The sequence below is a fragment of the Bos grunniens genome, chromosome 11 (genome assembly GCF_055505025.1).
Source record: "Bos grunniens cultivar Pamir isolate PY7600 chromosome 11, Bosgru_T2T1.0, whole genome shotgun sequence".
NCBI lineage: Eukaryota > Metazoa > Chordata > Mammalia > Artiodactyla > Bovidae > Bos > Bos grunniens.
Window position 1 is genome coordinate 32,538,442 of NC_141175.1, and position 13,504 is coordinate 32,551,945.

At 48.2% G+C, this 13,504-nt stretch overlaps 2 protein-coding genes and 1 long non-coding RNA gene across 5 annotated transcripts in view; 1 reads left to right on the forward strand and 2 right to left on the reverse strand.

The window, feature by feature from the left end:
- The window catches only part of KLHL29 (kelch like family member 29), a 331,803-nt gene extending 322,775 nt beyond the window's left edge, over positions 1-9,028 (forward strand). For all 3 annotated transcript variants that reach the window (XM_086325713.1, XM_086325712.1, XM_086325714.1), the window contains 3 exons: positions 3,909-4,102; positions 4,433-4,577; positions 6,845-9,028. In XM_086325713.1, the coding sequence (XP_086181839.1) occupies positions 3,909-4,102; positions 4,433-4,577; positions 6,845-7,028 (523 nt within the window). In that variant the 3' untranslated portion in view covers positions 7,029-9,028. The remainder of the gene's footprint in view (positions 1-3,908; positions 4,103-4,432; positions 4,578-6,844) is intronic.
- LOC147362818 (uncharacterized) lies at positions 591-2,781 on the reverse strand. The gene is made up of 2 exons (XR_015136522.1): positions 2,406-2,781; positions 591-1,307 (listed from the first exon to the last, which is right to left on the reverse strand). It is a non-coding gene; the product is annotated as an uncharacterized LOC147362818 (long non-coding RNA).
- The window catches only part of ATAD2B (ATPase family AAA domain containing 2B), a 150,068-nt gene continuing 145,212 nt past the window's right edge, over positions 8,649-13,504 (reverse strand). The window contains exon 29 of the mRNA XM_086325706.1: positions 8,649-8,924. Coding sequence (XP_086181832.1) covers positions 8,919-8,924 — 6 coding nt within the window. The 3' untranslated portion in view covers positions 8,649-8,918. The remainder of the gene's footprint in view (positions 8,925-13,504) is intronic.

The following is a 13,504-nucleotide window of genomic DNA, read 5'->3' on the forward strand; positions in this document are numbered from 1 at the left end:
GTTGATAAATACAGGGATTTGTTCAAGGATCAAATGCACCAAGAGCGGGGACAGGCTCCACTCCCATCGGGCCCAGGAGCAGTGCTCCAATGCTCGGGAGCAGCCGATATCAGACTGCCTTGGTGGCTGGCTCAGCCTTTGTTCTGCTATGAAACATCAGCTGGGGCACAGAAGGAACAAGACCCCCCTGGGACCCCCGGAGATCGAGGAGCAGTCCAGGGCATGGTGCCCTGAGCCCCTTCCCCAGCCCACTGGTATCTGTCAACTGTCCTTGTAGGGACAGGATGCAGACCTGAAGACCCCTGGGAGGAGGGTACATGGAGGGATGCCCACAGCTTCCCAGGGAACAGAGCTGGATCTCCTTTGGTCAATCTTCACACAGTGGCGATGACGGAAACTTCTGGGTGACAGGAGGGTCAGGGGAACGGGGACAGACATGAAGACACTTTGTTCCCCAGGAAGCACTAATGGTACAAATCGCTCTTCTATCGATAATGAATGAGATGTATGGCACATGATAATTACATTACATTACGGCATTACAGGACTCGAGCAAGATTATATAATTATAGATTAAAACAACAGTGTCATAGACAAACCTGTATTATATCATTATATAAATAACCGGGTCTAATACTTTATGGCCATATATTGCAGTAGCTGTGGTTACTGGATAAATGATAGCGGAGTGCCTCACTCCGCGGGGTTATTTGCATGTCATTAGCATATCCTTCCCAAGCAGGAAGCTGACAGATTGAGTTGATGGAGGGCTGGTGGCTTGGCAATCAGCCACCTGGAATAACGAGAACATTGCGTTTGGCGGAAGGTGCCATTGTACCGAAAGCCTGAAGACTAACAGCCACATAACCTTCCACTGTCTCCCAGCTCCTTATGCAGGAGCTCTTTGGATCTCTGCCACATTGACTTAAAAAACAGATATCCAAACTTCTGACACTGTCCCAAAAGGCATATCTCCTATTTATTCCATCTCCCATTAGCCACATATCGTTCGTTTGGGCCTTCGTTGAATCAGCTCCTGCTGCCCTTCAAGGTGCTGGAGCCTCTTCTCAAATCCCGAAGTCTGTGCAAGCTGGATGTCTCCACAGCCAGGGACACCTGGAGGAAGGACTGTCTTCCTGGGTCACAGAGCTGTGACTGTGCAATGACTCGTGCCCCCAGGAGGCTCACAGGAAAAGTGTGCCTCCCAGGAAAGGTGTCCTGGGGGAATCCCATGTGGCGGTGCAGCAAGCCCACGATGGAGGTCCCGCCCTGGGTCCAGAGACCTCCAAAGCACAGTGAACTGTGAGCTGTGAATGAAAGATCCAGAGAGAATGCTTGTGAGAGCAGCCCTCAGGGAACAACGGACAGACACAGCTTCCCCAGGAAGAAAAACCTCACCAATCCCAGTTCAGTGGCCAGTCTGCTCAACACCAAGTCTACTCTTGCCATCAGCTGCTACCTGTTCTCATGGTTTCCCCCGTCCTGCCTGGAACTCACATTCCATCACGTCTCCATCCTCTGACTTTGCCACTTTGTCCTGCACCACACATCCTGCAGATCTGTTCAGTCCAACCCTTTACCATCTCCACACCTGCCCCCTAGGGCTGATTGCATGAGAAAATCCCATGATCTTGGAGACTGGCTCCACTATGAATTGAAATCTTCCAGTCTCTACTGGATCTTCACAGTACAGGGCATCTTTTCGAGTGTCCCTTGTCAACCGCTTCTCCCACTCTCGACAGCGTGTGTCTCCCACCTTCATTTCTCCCCTCAAGGCTCTTACCCTGCAGACTCCTTCAATACTTTACTCCTGCTTCACAGAGAAATTGGAGCCATCAATCAAGAACTCTATCCTCTTCCTGCCATCACTCTTGCGTCTACCTTGACACTCATGCCATCCTTGACTTCCTCCCTCATGCCTAAATGGCCACCACTTTCCTTTCCATTGTGGATCCAATCTGCATCCAGGTGCCAGGAGCCCCTGATCACCAGCTCTCCCCTTTTTCTCATATATAACTCATCTTTCATTATCCACTTGGCTCCTTCCTATTAGCATGTAGACACAATCAAACCTCCCCTCCAAAAGTAAAACAAAACCTGTGCTGTGCTGGAGCTGGTTCATACTGGTTCATGGGAGCCCATGCTTAAATCTTCAGGAACTCTGCATGTCAATTGTTAGCTACAAATATTATTAAAAATTAAGTCATATAGGGAATTCCCTGGTGGTCCAGTTGTTAGGACTCCATGTTTTCACTGCTGAGGGCACAGGTTCAATCCCTGGTCAGGGAACTAAGATCCCGCAAACCCACAAGCCATGTGGCAAATAAATAAAATAAAAAAATAAAACTTGTCTTATAAACTTAGAACTAATTTAAAAACAAAGGCAATTCATACTCAAAACTCACCACTATCTAATTTTTTACTCCATTTTACCGCTGCCTGTACTCTATGTGTCCACTGCCTCTGTATGTGAAGGAGATTCTGTGTCCTGGGGTGCTTCTCGGTCTTTCTTCCCAGCCTCACAGTCAGTGATGTCCTATTGGTAGCCTGAAATCAGTCATGAATTTACATCACAGAAATCAGCAAAGGCTACACACCAGGACTTTCTTCCCTGGTTTTTACAGTTTATCAGCATATCACGGACAATACCTCTTAGCAGTCCCTTCTAAGTCCCACATTCTTGGCCCATCTTCCCAGCGAATTTTCACCCAAGAGATGTCTCCACCAGCCATTTCCACTGCCTGGCTTCCCACTTCCTCCTCCATACACAAATAACCCTGCACTTCCTGTTTCACATCATGTGCCCTCGACACACCACCAGTGACCTGCTGGGGACTTCCTGACCTCCCATCACATCCGCCATGCTGCAGCTTTGTCTCCTGTCACACCACCACTCCTCTCAGACCCCTCTCAGCTCCCCTCTATAGGCTGGCATCTCCCCAGTGTCCTCAGCCCATCTTCACCACACATATTCCCTGTGAACCCCCTTGCCTTCAATTTCCATCTACATGCTGATGATCCCAAAGCTGAATATTTAATCCAGACCAAAATACTGACTGCCCCTGCACATCCCCAAATTCCTACCCGCAGATACTTTAAACTCCTCGGGAAGAAAAGACAAACTCATCCTCCTTCCCAAACCTTCCCAACTTTGGTTGCCTATCCTATGAGTAGTGCCCCCTCTGCCCAGACACCCTGAGGCATCCTAGGCAACTCCCCAAACTAAGACAGTGATTCACGCTGCACTGTCTCAGTTCACCTCTCCTTCTATTCCCACGTTCTTCTTTGGGCCAGGCCACTATTTCCCCAGTTTTCAGTCCATCAGTTCAGTTCAGTCGCTCAGTCGTGTCCGACTCTTTGCGACCCCATGAATTGCAGCACACCAGGCCTCCCTGTCCAACACCAACTCCCGGAGTTTACTCAAACTCATGTCCATCGAGTCGGTGATGCCATCCAGCCATCTTATTCTCTGTTGTCCCCTTCTCCTCCTGCCCCCAATCCCTCCCAGCATCAGGTCACAGGTGGGTATATTTCAGTCCATGGGAGATGCCCAGTGCAGGACTGGAGAAGAAAAGAGCAGGACTGAGCTGGACAGAGAGGACTGCGGGCCTGGAAGCTGGGGAGCCCAGTGTGAGTAAAGGAAGGAAGATAAAAGTCTGCACAGAGGTTTCAGCAGATAGACAAGAGCTCCCTGAGGTTCAGGAGGAAGGCAGAGAGGGCTGGGTTGGGCAAAATTCTGGGTGGTCTTGAGTGACTCACCCCAAGTGCCCCTAACTCTGTGATCTCCAGTTACACCCAGGGCAGAAAGAAGACGGTGGAGCTCCCCCATGTCTGCTGCCTTGGTTGGGGCCCCTGCCCTGCACGAGGCCCATCTCTGATTCTGGGCGCCTATTCTCCTCTCTCAACAGGTACGACACCATCACCAACCAATGGGAGGCGGTAGCCCCTCTGCCCAAGGCAGTGCACTCAGCAGCAGCCACCGTGTGTGGTGGGAAGATCTATGTGTTTGGGGGCGTGAACGAGGCAGGCCGAGCTGCGGGCGTCCTCCAATCTTACGTCCCACAGACCAACACATGGAGTTTCATCGAGTCCCCGATGATTGGTGAGAACCAATTGTCTCCTCGGCCCAAGACCAGGGCAGCAGCCCCACCCCATTGATTTACTCAGTCTCACTATCCCAAGCCCAGATATCCAGCTGAGCCCAAGGGTTCTGCAGACCCAAGTCTGGGCTGGGGGGCAGAAGGGGAATGTGGGGAGGTGAACCCCCAGCCTAGGTGCAGCTGCAGCTCCCGCTACCCAGACAAAGGGCCAATTGGCCCGTGCCAGGAGCTTCCTGGCCCCAGCTCAGTCCTCAGGCTACCCAGTGATGCTGAAGGTCTCTGCAGGCCGAGCAGAGGACCCTGACCTGTCCCTTGCCCTGCTCTCCCGGCAGATAACAAGTACGCTCCGGCCGTCACCCTCAATGGCTTCGTTTTCATCCTGGGTGGGGCTTATGCCAGAGCCACCACCATCTACGACCCAGACAAAGGGAACATCAAGGCCGGCCCCAACATGAATCACTCTCGCCAGTTCTGCAGGTGAGGGGGCGGGAAGCAAGGAAGTCAGGGGGAGGGACAGCAGGAGGGGTTGGTGCAGATGACGGACCACCATCCTGTGACCAAGGCGGTGCCCAGGCCAAAGCAGCACCGTGGGTGTGGGTGTTCATGCAGAGCAGAGCGAAAAGCACCCCAGGGCAGCCCCTGGCCCAGAAGCCCAACCCTTGGGCTCCAGCAGACCACCCCACATCAAAGCTGCACAGGAAAGGCTTCCAAGAGCCCTGGGTCCTTAAGGCCTCACCTTCTCTCAGCGAGAGGAGAGGGTGGTGTTGTGAGGTTTTCCCTCCTCAGGCCTGCCTGCTGGGTCACAGATGAGAGGTAGTGCTCACCCCAAGCTATGGATACCCTACATGGGATGACGGTGGTTTATGCCCTGACGACACGTATGATCCTGATGGATCTTTGGAGCTGGACCCAGTGAGGCACAAGGCACGGCTGCTCTGGAGCCCCGAAGCTGCCTGGGCAGAAACACACCCAGACCAGACCACCCCGCAGGAAGAGAGAGGTAGAGGTCAGAGTGTGGCCTGGTTCCTAGGATGCTCTGGTCCCAAACCTTAACCACTCTGGGCAGTGAGGTGCACACTGTGCTCTTCCAGCCCCATCCTTCCCCAGACTGAGAGGAATAAGGAAACTAAAGGGGTCCCAGAGACTCCATTTGCAGCCTTTCCATACAAAGCCTTCCTGAAGACTCCTAGAGGTGACCCCTGGCCCTCAGTGTGGGAAAAGCATTTACTGAGTGCCCGCTGTTTGTTGGCATGGCCAGGAAAGTGACGATCCACTAGTAACATGTTATGTGACCTCAGGGAAAAAACGTCCTCTCTCTGGGGAAGTTCTAGCTATAAATGGGCCCTTGGACCAGATGAGTGCCTAGTTCCTGTTAATATGATGATGTCACAGTTCTTGAGCCCTCTTTCACATCCTACGTGATGGCCATGTCCATGGTAACTCTGACAATATTGTCCTGTGATCAAGACAGTCAGGGTGTGGGCACCCCTTGTGGGTGAGGGGACTCCCATGCCTCACTGGAGAGTAAAAGTGAGTGTGGAGAGATGACGCCTGAGGGGAGATTTAAGCTGAGTCTTACACTGGAAGCAAGGTCAGGATATGCCACAGGGGGAGAAGTGTGAAGGGCCCAGACCGCACGGAGCTGTGAGAGAGAAGGCTGGGAGCTCCAGAATCTGGGAAGAAATCTAGACACACAGGTTGTGTCAAGGCTCTCAGGCTTTCAGAAATGGGTGGTGACTTAGGAAGCGCATCTGCTCAATGTCAGGGGATGGCCAAGAGAAACAGCCATTAACTGAGATGAGGGAACTCGGACTGGAAGCACAGGGGTGGCCATCTGTGTGAAGGGGTAGCTGAGATCCACAGTAAGGGATTCAGTGCGGAAGAGCAAGGAGCCGCCCGAGACAGCAGGACCCAGCCAGTGAGTGTGCCACAGGGTAGGCACCCGGGCCGCCATGGTGATGTTGGGAGCACACTAGGCCCTGGTGGCCACGTGCAGGCAGCAGCACAAGGTCACATGTGTGAAGAAATCACAGCAGCAAGCTTTGGCTCTGAGCCCCTCGGCCAGGGTGAAATTCCTGTTCGAGTAGCCCATACTCAGTTATGGTTTAGCTCCTTACACCCTGTCTACTACCATTCTGGTGAGTCATGTTTCCAGCTGGACTTGAGTGGTAGGAAAGCTCTGTCCTGGCAACACCAAGATGCTGTGTAGAGACCCGTGACCTCAGCTGAGCACCTGTACATAGAGTCTCCCAGCCAATCTGAGTCAGATGCACAGGCCCCGGGCTGCCCAGTAGGCATCAGTGTCACCCGCAGCCGGAGGGTAGTATAGCGTGGCATCCTGATTGGTCCTGGAAGAGAGGTGTTTTTCTTATACCAGCTTAGGTCAGAGGGCAAAGAAGAGCAGCAAGATCCCATAGGACTTTTTTCTTCTTAAAATTTATTTTTACTTATTTACTTGGCTGCACTGGGTCTTACTTGCAGCATGTAAGGATCTTCAGTCTTCCTTGAGTCATGCAGGGTCTTCAGTTGCAGTATGTGGAATCTAGTTCCCTGGCCAGGGATTGAAACTGGGTCCCCCACATTTGGGAGCATGAAGCCTTATCTACTGGACAACCAGGGAAGTCCTCAAGATCCCATAGTACTTTTGCAAAAGGGGAGAGGCAGCCAGCAACAGGACAGGGCTCTGTCTCCTGGTCCCAGGGGGGATCCCCAATGGCTAAGTCTCTCCCTGCTTTCTCTGACAGCGCCGTGGTGCTTGACGGCAAGATTTATGCAACCGGAGGCATTGTTAGCAGTGAGGGGCCAGCCCTGGGCAACATGGAAGCCTATGAGCCTGCAACCAACACGTGGACCCTCCTCCCCCACATGCCCTGCCCTGTGTTCAGACACGGCTGTGTCGTAATAAAGAAATATATCCAAAGCGGCTGACATCAGCGGAAAGCCCACACCAAGACTGTGGACACGTCTGGTGAGGCAAATGCTACTCACAAAGATCGACTTTCAGCAACACCGATAAGAGGCCGACCAACCCAATCAAGGAACTCACTGCGCTGGACATTTTGAATACTCTCTACATTGAATGTAGGAAATCATCCTCGCCTTTGGGGGGACAAGAAGGAGTGGCCTCCAGGCAGCAGGAACCACAACCCTCCCAGTGAGCGAGCCAGGCCTCAGCGCTCCTGCAGGGGCACTTGCTCTGAACGGAGGCACTCGCTTGGCCCCATGCAATGGAGTCTCACATAACTTTCCACCTGGGAGAGAGCAGCTGTCTTTTCCTTCCTGCAGAGCAAGCTTGAACCCCAGCCAACCATAGATCAGTCATCCTCTGACAATATTAGACGTCAGGCTCTTTTGGAATAAGATCAAAGTGTCCTTACCACTTTGATTCCTACTTTTGTTTTTAACAAATCTACACTTTCAGTGGCCAAGGGAAAACAAGGGACAATACTACGTTATGGGGACATGAGGCCAAGGAGGCCACCAGTCCCTACTGGGTCGATAAGTCCAGCCACCACGTGGAGCCTGATGTGACTGGGGCAGGGCCACTGTGGGGAGAGCTGGGGACAGCCGTCTGTCCCTTCACAGGGTTTTCTACCATGTTTTTGCTGGAGAAGGACAAGGTGATTGTGCTAGCTTTCTCTTATCCAATATGAATTATTTAGATTTCCAAGGCATTTTCTTGATAAACAAAAAGGCTATTTTTAAGTACCGAGAGAAGGAGGCGGCCTCAAGAGGGATAATGTGGGAATTCCCAAAGCTCTTTGTAGGTAGTGCCAGAGTGGGGCATTTGCTCCAATTTTTCTATGTGCAGAATAGAGGATCTCTCCTGGGGGGCTGGGGTGGTGAAAGCCCCCATTTTATTTTTAGAAAAAGTAACTCCCAGACAGCCCTGTAAAAGCCATGCCTCATGGAGGCATTGTCAAGGAAAGATGACTGTTCCGAAGGTAACCGATTCTGGCTCTCAACACCAGGCCAGCTCCCTCCATGAGGTAAAGCTGAGGACCCGGGCCAGGCTGGAAGGGAAGGGGGGAGAATACATGTCTACAAAGCACAGGAGACTATTTTTGATATTTATAGCTATATATTAAGGCACCTGCCACAAAGAGCTCTCAGGATGGGGACAGCCTTCTCAGACGAGCCATGACAGGCAAAACCTGACGGGTGAGAGCGGAACCGCTCTTCTAGTAGCATCTTAACCTGAGCAAGGGGAGCCCTGAGGGGAGGCCACCCCGTGGCTCAGAGAAAGGCCTTCCCGCTAGTCCTCAGACCCTCAAACCTCACACGGTGACCAGTTTCCATTCCAGGGCACGAAGGATGCGGCCGCCACTGCTGCGCTGTTGAGTCGAAGTTGGTACCAAATACACATTTACCATTTTTATATCTGGGAAGTCGACTTGCCGTCATCTCATCGTGAAAACCATTTCTAAGGAGAAAAGGACAGGACGCGCGTTCCATCTTTCAGTATTTGATGACACAAGGTCCCAGTGTTGGGCATCAACTTCTCGCACTACAAGGGTGGCTCCCACTTGGACAAGATACCAAGCTTCGTTATGCAGTTTTTAATATTATTTATTCTTTTAAAAAAGTAATAAGCACAAAACTACATACGTTGTATGTCATTTAAAGTATTTATGTCAAACAGGGTGCAAGTGTGAACCCAAGGACTGGAGCACAAGTGTCTAACTGCCTGGGGCAGGGCGGATGTCAGCGTTGGTGAGCGTCTGCCTCCAAAGGAGGTGCTAGTGGTCAGCGAGACTCAACACAGATGACATTGAAATCCCGTTTCTCTCCTCATCTATCACACTGGAGCAAAACTGGCTATTTCTGTGAATGATATAAAACAGGGTTCTCTGTAATGGTATTGTACATAGTATATGTTTATTGTTAAGTTCTTGTTATATTATAATAAATATATTTATAGATCTAGACTCGGAAGCCAATGGAATGCCTCTGTGTGCCACCGTCCTTGACCCCAAGATGAGCAACCCGGTGCAGGCCTGTGTTGCCTCTCCTATCAGCTGTCTGGGCTCTGCCACAGACTCAAATGCAGATCTTGGTGATCAGAAAAGATAGGACTCCTTAGCGAGGGAATGTATAGAGCTGAAAGTCAAGAATCAAGGACAATTAAAGTCAAAGTTGAAAGGGACTTGCAAACACTCTGGCACTGACTCTGAGGATCTCCCTTCAGTTTAAATGCTTTTTTTTTTTTTTTTTTTGGCTGTACTGCATGTGGGGTCTTTAATTTCCTGACCAGAGATTGAACCCATGGCCTCTGCACTGAGAGCAGGGTATCTTAACCACTGGACCACCAGAGAAGTCCCCAGTCTAAGTGCTCTTATTATACCTGTGCGACTGAAAGCTTCAAGGTTAGCTTTCCCCTGGTCTGATTTTTGTGCCCAAGACCCTTTTGGAGGACTGTGCCAAACCCACATGGCAACTCCACTTCATCAGCCTGAGATACAAAATACCTCCTCCAGAAGAACAAGCTGTGCCTTCCATCCTAAAATCTAGTCAGGGTGGCCTCCCTGCCTTCTTCAGTCCTACCATAGGCTGTTCTCTAATCTGTTGAATAGAGTGACTTTGCTCTACTAAGGACACCCATACAAAGCCCAGGGCAAAAGTATAGAGCACCAGACAGGATTGCTCCCTCTCTTACAGGGAAAACGTTTAGATTTAATGGATTCGTAGGAGAAGGCAGATTTACCAGCATTTCACTCACATGAAGAACCCCATACCCTTAATCCCCAAATCTCACCAAGACCTACAGTCTCCTTGCAAGAAAAAAAAAAAAAATTCGGAAGAAGGTGGGCTGGGATAGAGGATCTGGGAGTCCTCAAAGTACTCAGCTGACAGCTTATGATGAGTGGACCATACACTTGCCAAAAATATCTGCCCTGGTCCCTCAGTAACATCAGTCCTAGAGGAAAGGATGGAGAATATCTGGTAGATATCAATCATGAAGAGCTGAAATGATAATCCATTATAAAAACCAAGCAATAGTTTGTTACCTCATTCCTTCTCTACTCTATTTGCCTAAATCAAAGGAAATATTTTCTCTGGGTCTATGAAGAGTCTGTGTATTTACCATGAAAGACATGTATATCTGCTTATCAGGTGTCCATGTAACCATGGGGAGAGTCTCTTACCATCAGACCTGGCATGGATGGTGAGGAAATTTATTGTGACAGTCACAGACAGGAAATGGATCACAGCGTGTGTGTGTGTGTGTGTGTGTGTGCATGAGAACTTTAAAAAATTCAAAGCTGAAAAAGAAGAAAACAGTAAAAATATTTGTAGTCCATACAACAAAGGATTAATATCTTTATTAAAAAACCTGTGTGATTCAATTAGAAACTGTTAAGTGATTCCAACTGTTAAACAGGTCATGAATAGACCTTGCAAAGAGGAAACATAATAAAAAAGTTCAACATTGATAATTATTAAATAATGAAACTTAAATAATGAGGTCACATCTTTACTTACTAAATTAGCTTCCCAAACCTTAAAAAAAAAAGGCAGGGATGAGGAGGGCGTGTGAAGAGCAGTGAAACTCCTGGGTAGCACCAAGGGCTTCATAAACTAAAATGGCTCTTAGAAAGTAGCATGGCTGATGACATGTATCAAGAGCCTAAAGAGTACCTGACCCATAAATCCATTTCTGGGCATCCATCAGGAAATAACGTGAACCATGGAAAAGGTCATGTAACAACTAGCTCTCATTTATTGATGCTAACTATATGCCAGACACCATACTGAGCACTTAAAGCATCAAATCCTCGTAATTCTACTGGACAGCAGCTACAATTAGAAAACACTAGAAGAGGGGGAAGTGAAAGTGAAATTTGCTCAGTCATGTCCAACTCTTTGTGACTCCATGGACTTTATAATCCATGGCATCCTCCAGGTCAGAATACTGGAGTGGGTAGCCTTTCCCTTCTCCAAGGGTCTTCCCAACCCAGGGATTGAACTCAGGTCTCCCTCATTGCAGGCAGATTCTTTATCAGCTGAGCCACAAGGGAAGCCCAAGAATACTGGAGTGGGTAGCCTATCCCTTCTTCAGGGGGCCTTCCCAACCCAGGAATCAAACCAGGGTATCCTGCATTACAGGCGGATTCTTTACCAACTGAGCTATGAGGGAAGCCCTATAGAAGGAGGGGAGCGAGATTCATATTTGTATATGACTATTGTTATATAAGATATGTATATAATAATATATAAGCTATATACATATACACAAAAATATGTAAAATATGTATATTAAAATGACCAGATGTATAGTCATAAAACTACTATTCACTGAGCTGATGGAATTGTGGACAATGTTCTTTCTCTTTTCCAAAATGTATATAAAGTGATGACCTTATTTTTATAATAAAGATATAGATACACATGTATATTTTTAATGAGGAATGAAGGACAGAAAATAATCTTTCCCCTATATTTAGCCTGAGAAATTCTCAAAGATCATTTCTATCTTGGACACCATAAACAATGGAGAAATTAGAAAGGGTTCAGAACAATGTAACAAAGAATTATAAATGAGAAAATAGATTTCCAGTAATAATCAAGACTGTTTTGTTTTTTTAAACCTAAAGGCTAGAAGTGAATGGATTATATCTTTCTGTACATGAAGATTTTCATAAAACTAATGAACACCAATACTTCTCTATGTTCTTGGAAGGTCAAGGAAGATGAAAAAGACAATAATAAAGAAGAAAAACTTCTAGTTCAACAAAAGAAAACATCTATTTGTGCAAAACTCTGGAATAGGTTACCAAGGTCCTTGTGAAGATCTTCTCTAATTATATATTTTATAACATAATTGCATCCATTATCTCATGTTATCCTCTCAATTACCCAAAAAGGCATAGGGCTTCATCTTCACTCTTTAAGAGGAAACAATCTCAAAAAACTTGAGTGACTTGTGCAGTAACAGTTAGACCCCAGGTATTCTCCATACACTATTATATTTGACACTCATCACAGTCCTACAGAGGATGGTTATCCCTGCTGACAGTGAGACCACAGGTTCCAGACATGATGCAGAGTCAGTCTAAGGCACATCAGTATTCAAACTCCGCTCAGAAGGCCTCCAGAGAGGTTGTGCTACATCACACTGCCTCCTCAAGGCTGTCTGCAACTGTGTGGCTCTTATGGCTCTAAGACTAAGGCTCCTTCCTCTTTCCCAAGCTACCTCAGAAACCTGTGTAGAAAACAGAGAATTCTGTGAATATGATAGGCGTTTAGCTCTGTGCCGAATCCAGTCCTCTTTAGAAGCAATTGTTTTTTGAAATGGCCGGTAAGATTCTTGTAGCACACTGGCTTCCTCCATAGAAGACTATGGTTTCACACAGGAAACTTGAGTTAGGGGAAGAAAAAAGGTCACTGACTAAGATACTATTGCTGCTCATTTGAAACTCCTCCTGTGAGCCTTCACTCTGTGTGAACTCTTAAGGATTTCCAACCCCAATCAGGGAGAGTAAAGCAAAGTGGAGAACAATGCTGGTACTGGCTGCACCATCCTCCACCCCAGAGGGCACACCATGACCTTGTCACCCAAGGAGTAGAAGGTCAAACTGCTAAATGGGGACTTGAGGACCTAAAATGAGGACCAAGAAGCCCGCCCTTTCCATATGATGGCAAAAATTAGACAACCCAAAAATCTGTTGTCATCTTCTAAAATTTACAATCCTGTGCTTTGCTGCCCTCTAGGTAACACTTGGCAAGTCCCTTCGGCATCTATCCTCATGAAAGGTGAGCGCAGCCTTTGACTGGATCACTCCAGGTCAATAACACTACGCTCTCTACAGGCAGGGACCATGTCCTCCTATTTCCCCCACAGGACACATAACCTTGATAAGTAGTGGCAGCAGATTCTATTGACAGCATGAAAAATGTTTTGAGTTATGAAAAGTATAAAGGCAAGGCCACAATTTTATGCTCTGCTTTATCCATCCCTGTTTACAACTGACTGAAGAAGCAATAGTTTTGTTAAAAGGTTTTTACTTACTATGTTATAGAATTCCATCACTCTTGGAGAAGCTAGACGCTGCTAGTGCAAACCTAGACACCAAAGAATCCGTCAGCCCTGTCCCCTAAGGGTTTAAGCCCTGGGGACTTTGCATTCCTGGCAGTAAAAATCAGTCTTTCAAGCCCTTCAGTTCAACCCCTACATTCCCTGGTGAAAGTGTTAGTCGCTCAGTTTGTCTGACTATTTGCAACCCCATGGACTGCAGCTCGCCAGGCCCCTCTGTCCATGGAATTCCAAGAATACTGGAGTGGGTTGCCATTCCTTTCTTCAGGGGATCTTCCCAACCCAGGGATGCAACTCTGGTCTCCCACATTGCAGGCAGATTCTTTACCATCTGAGCCATCAGGGAAGCCCTACCTCTCTATTACTACTA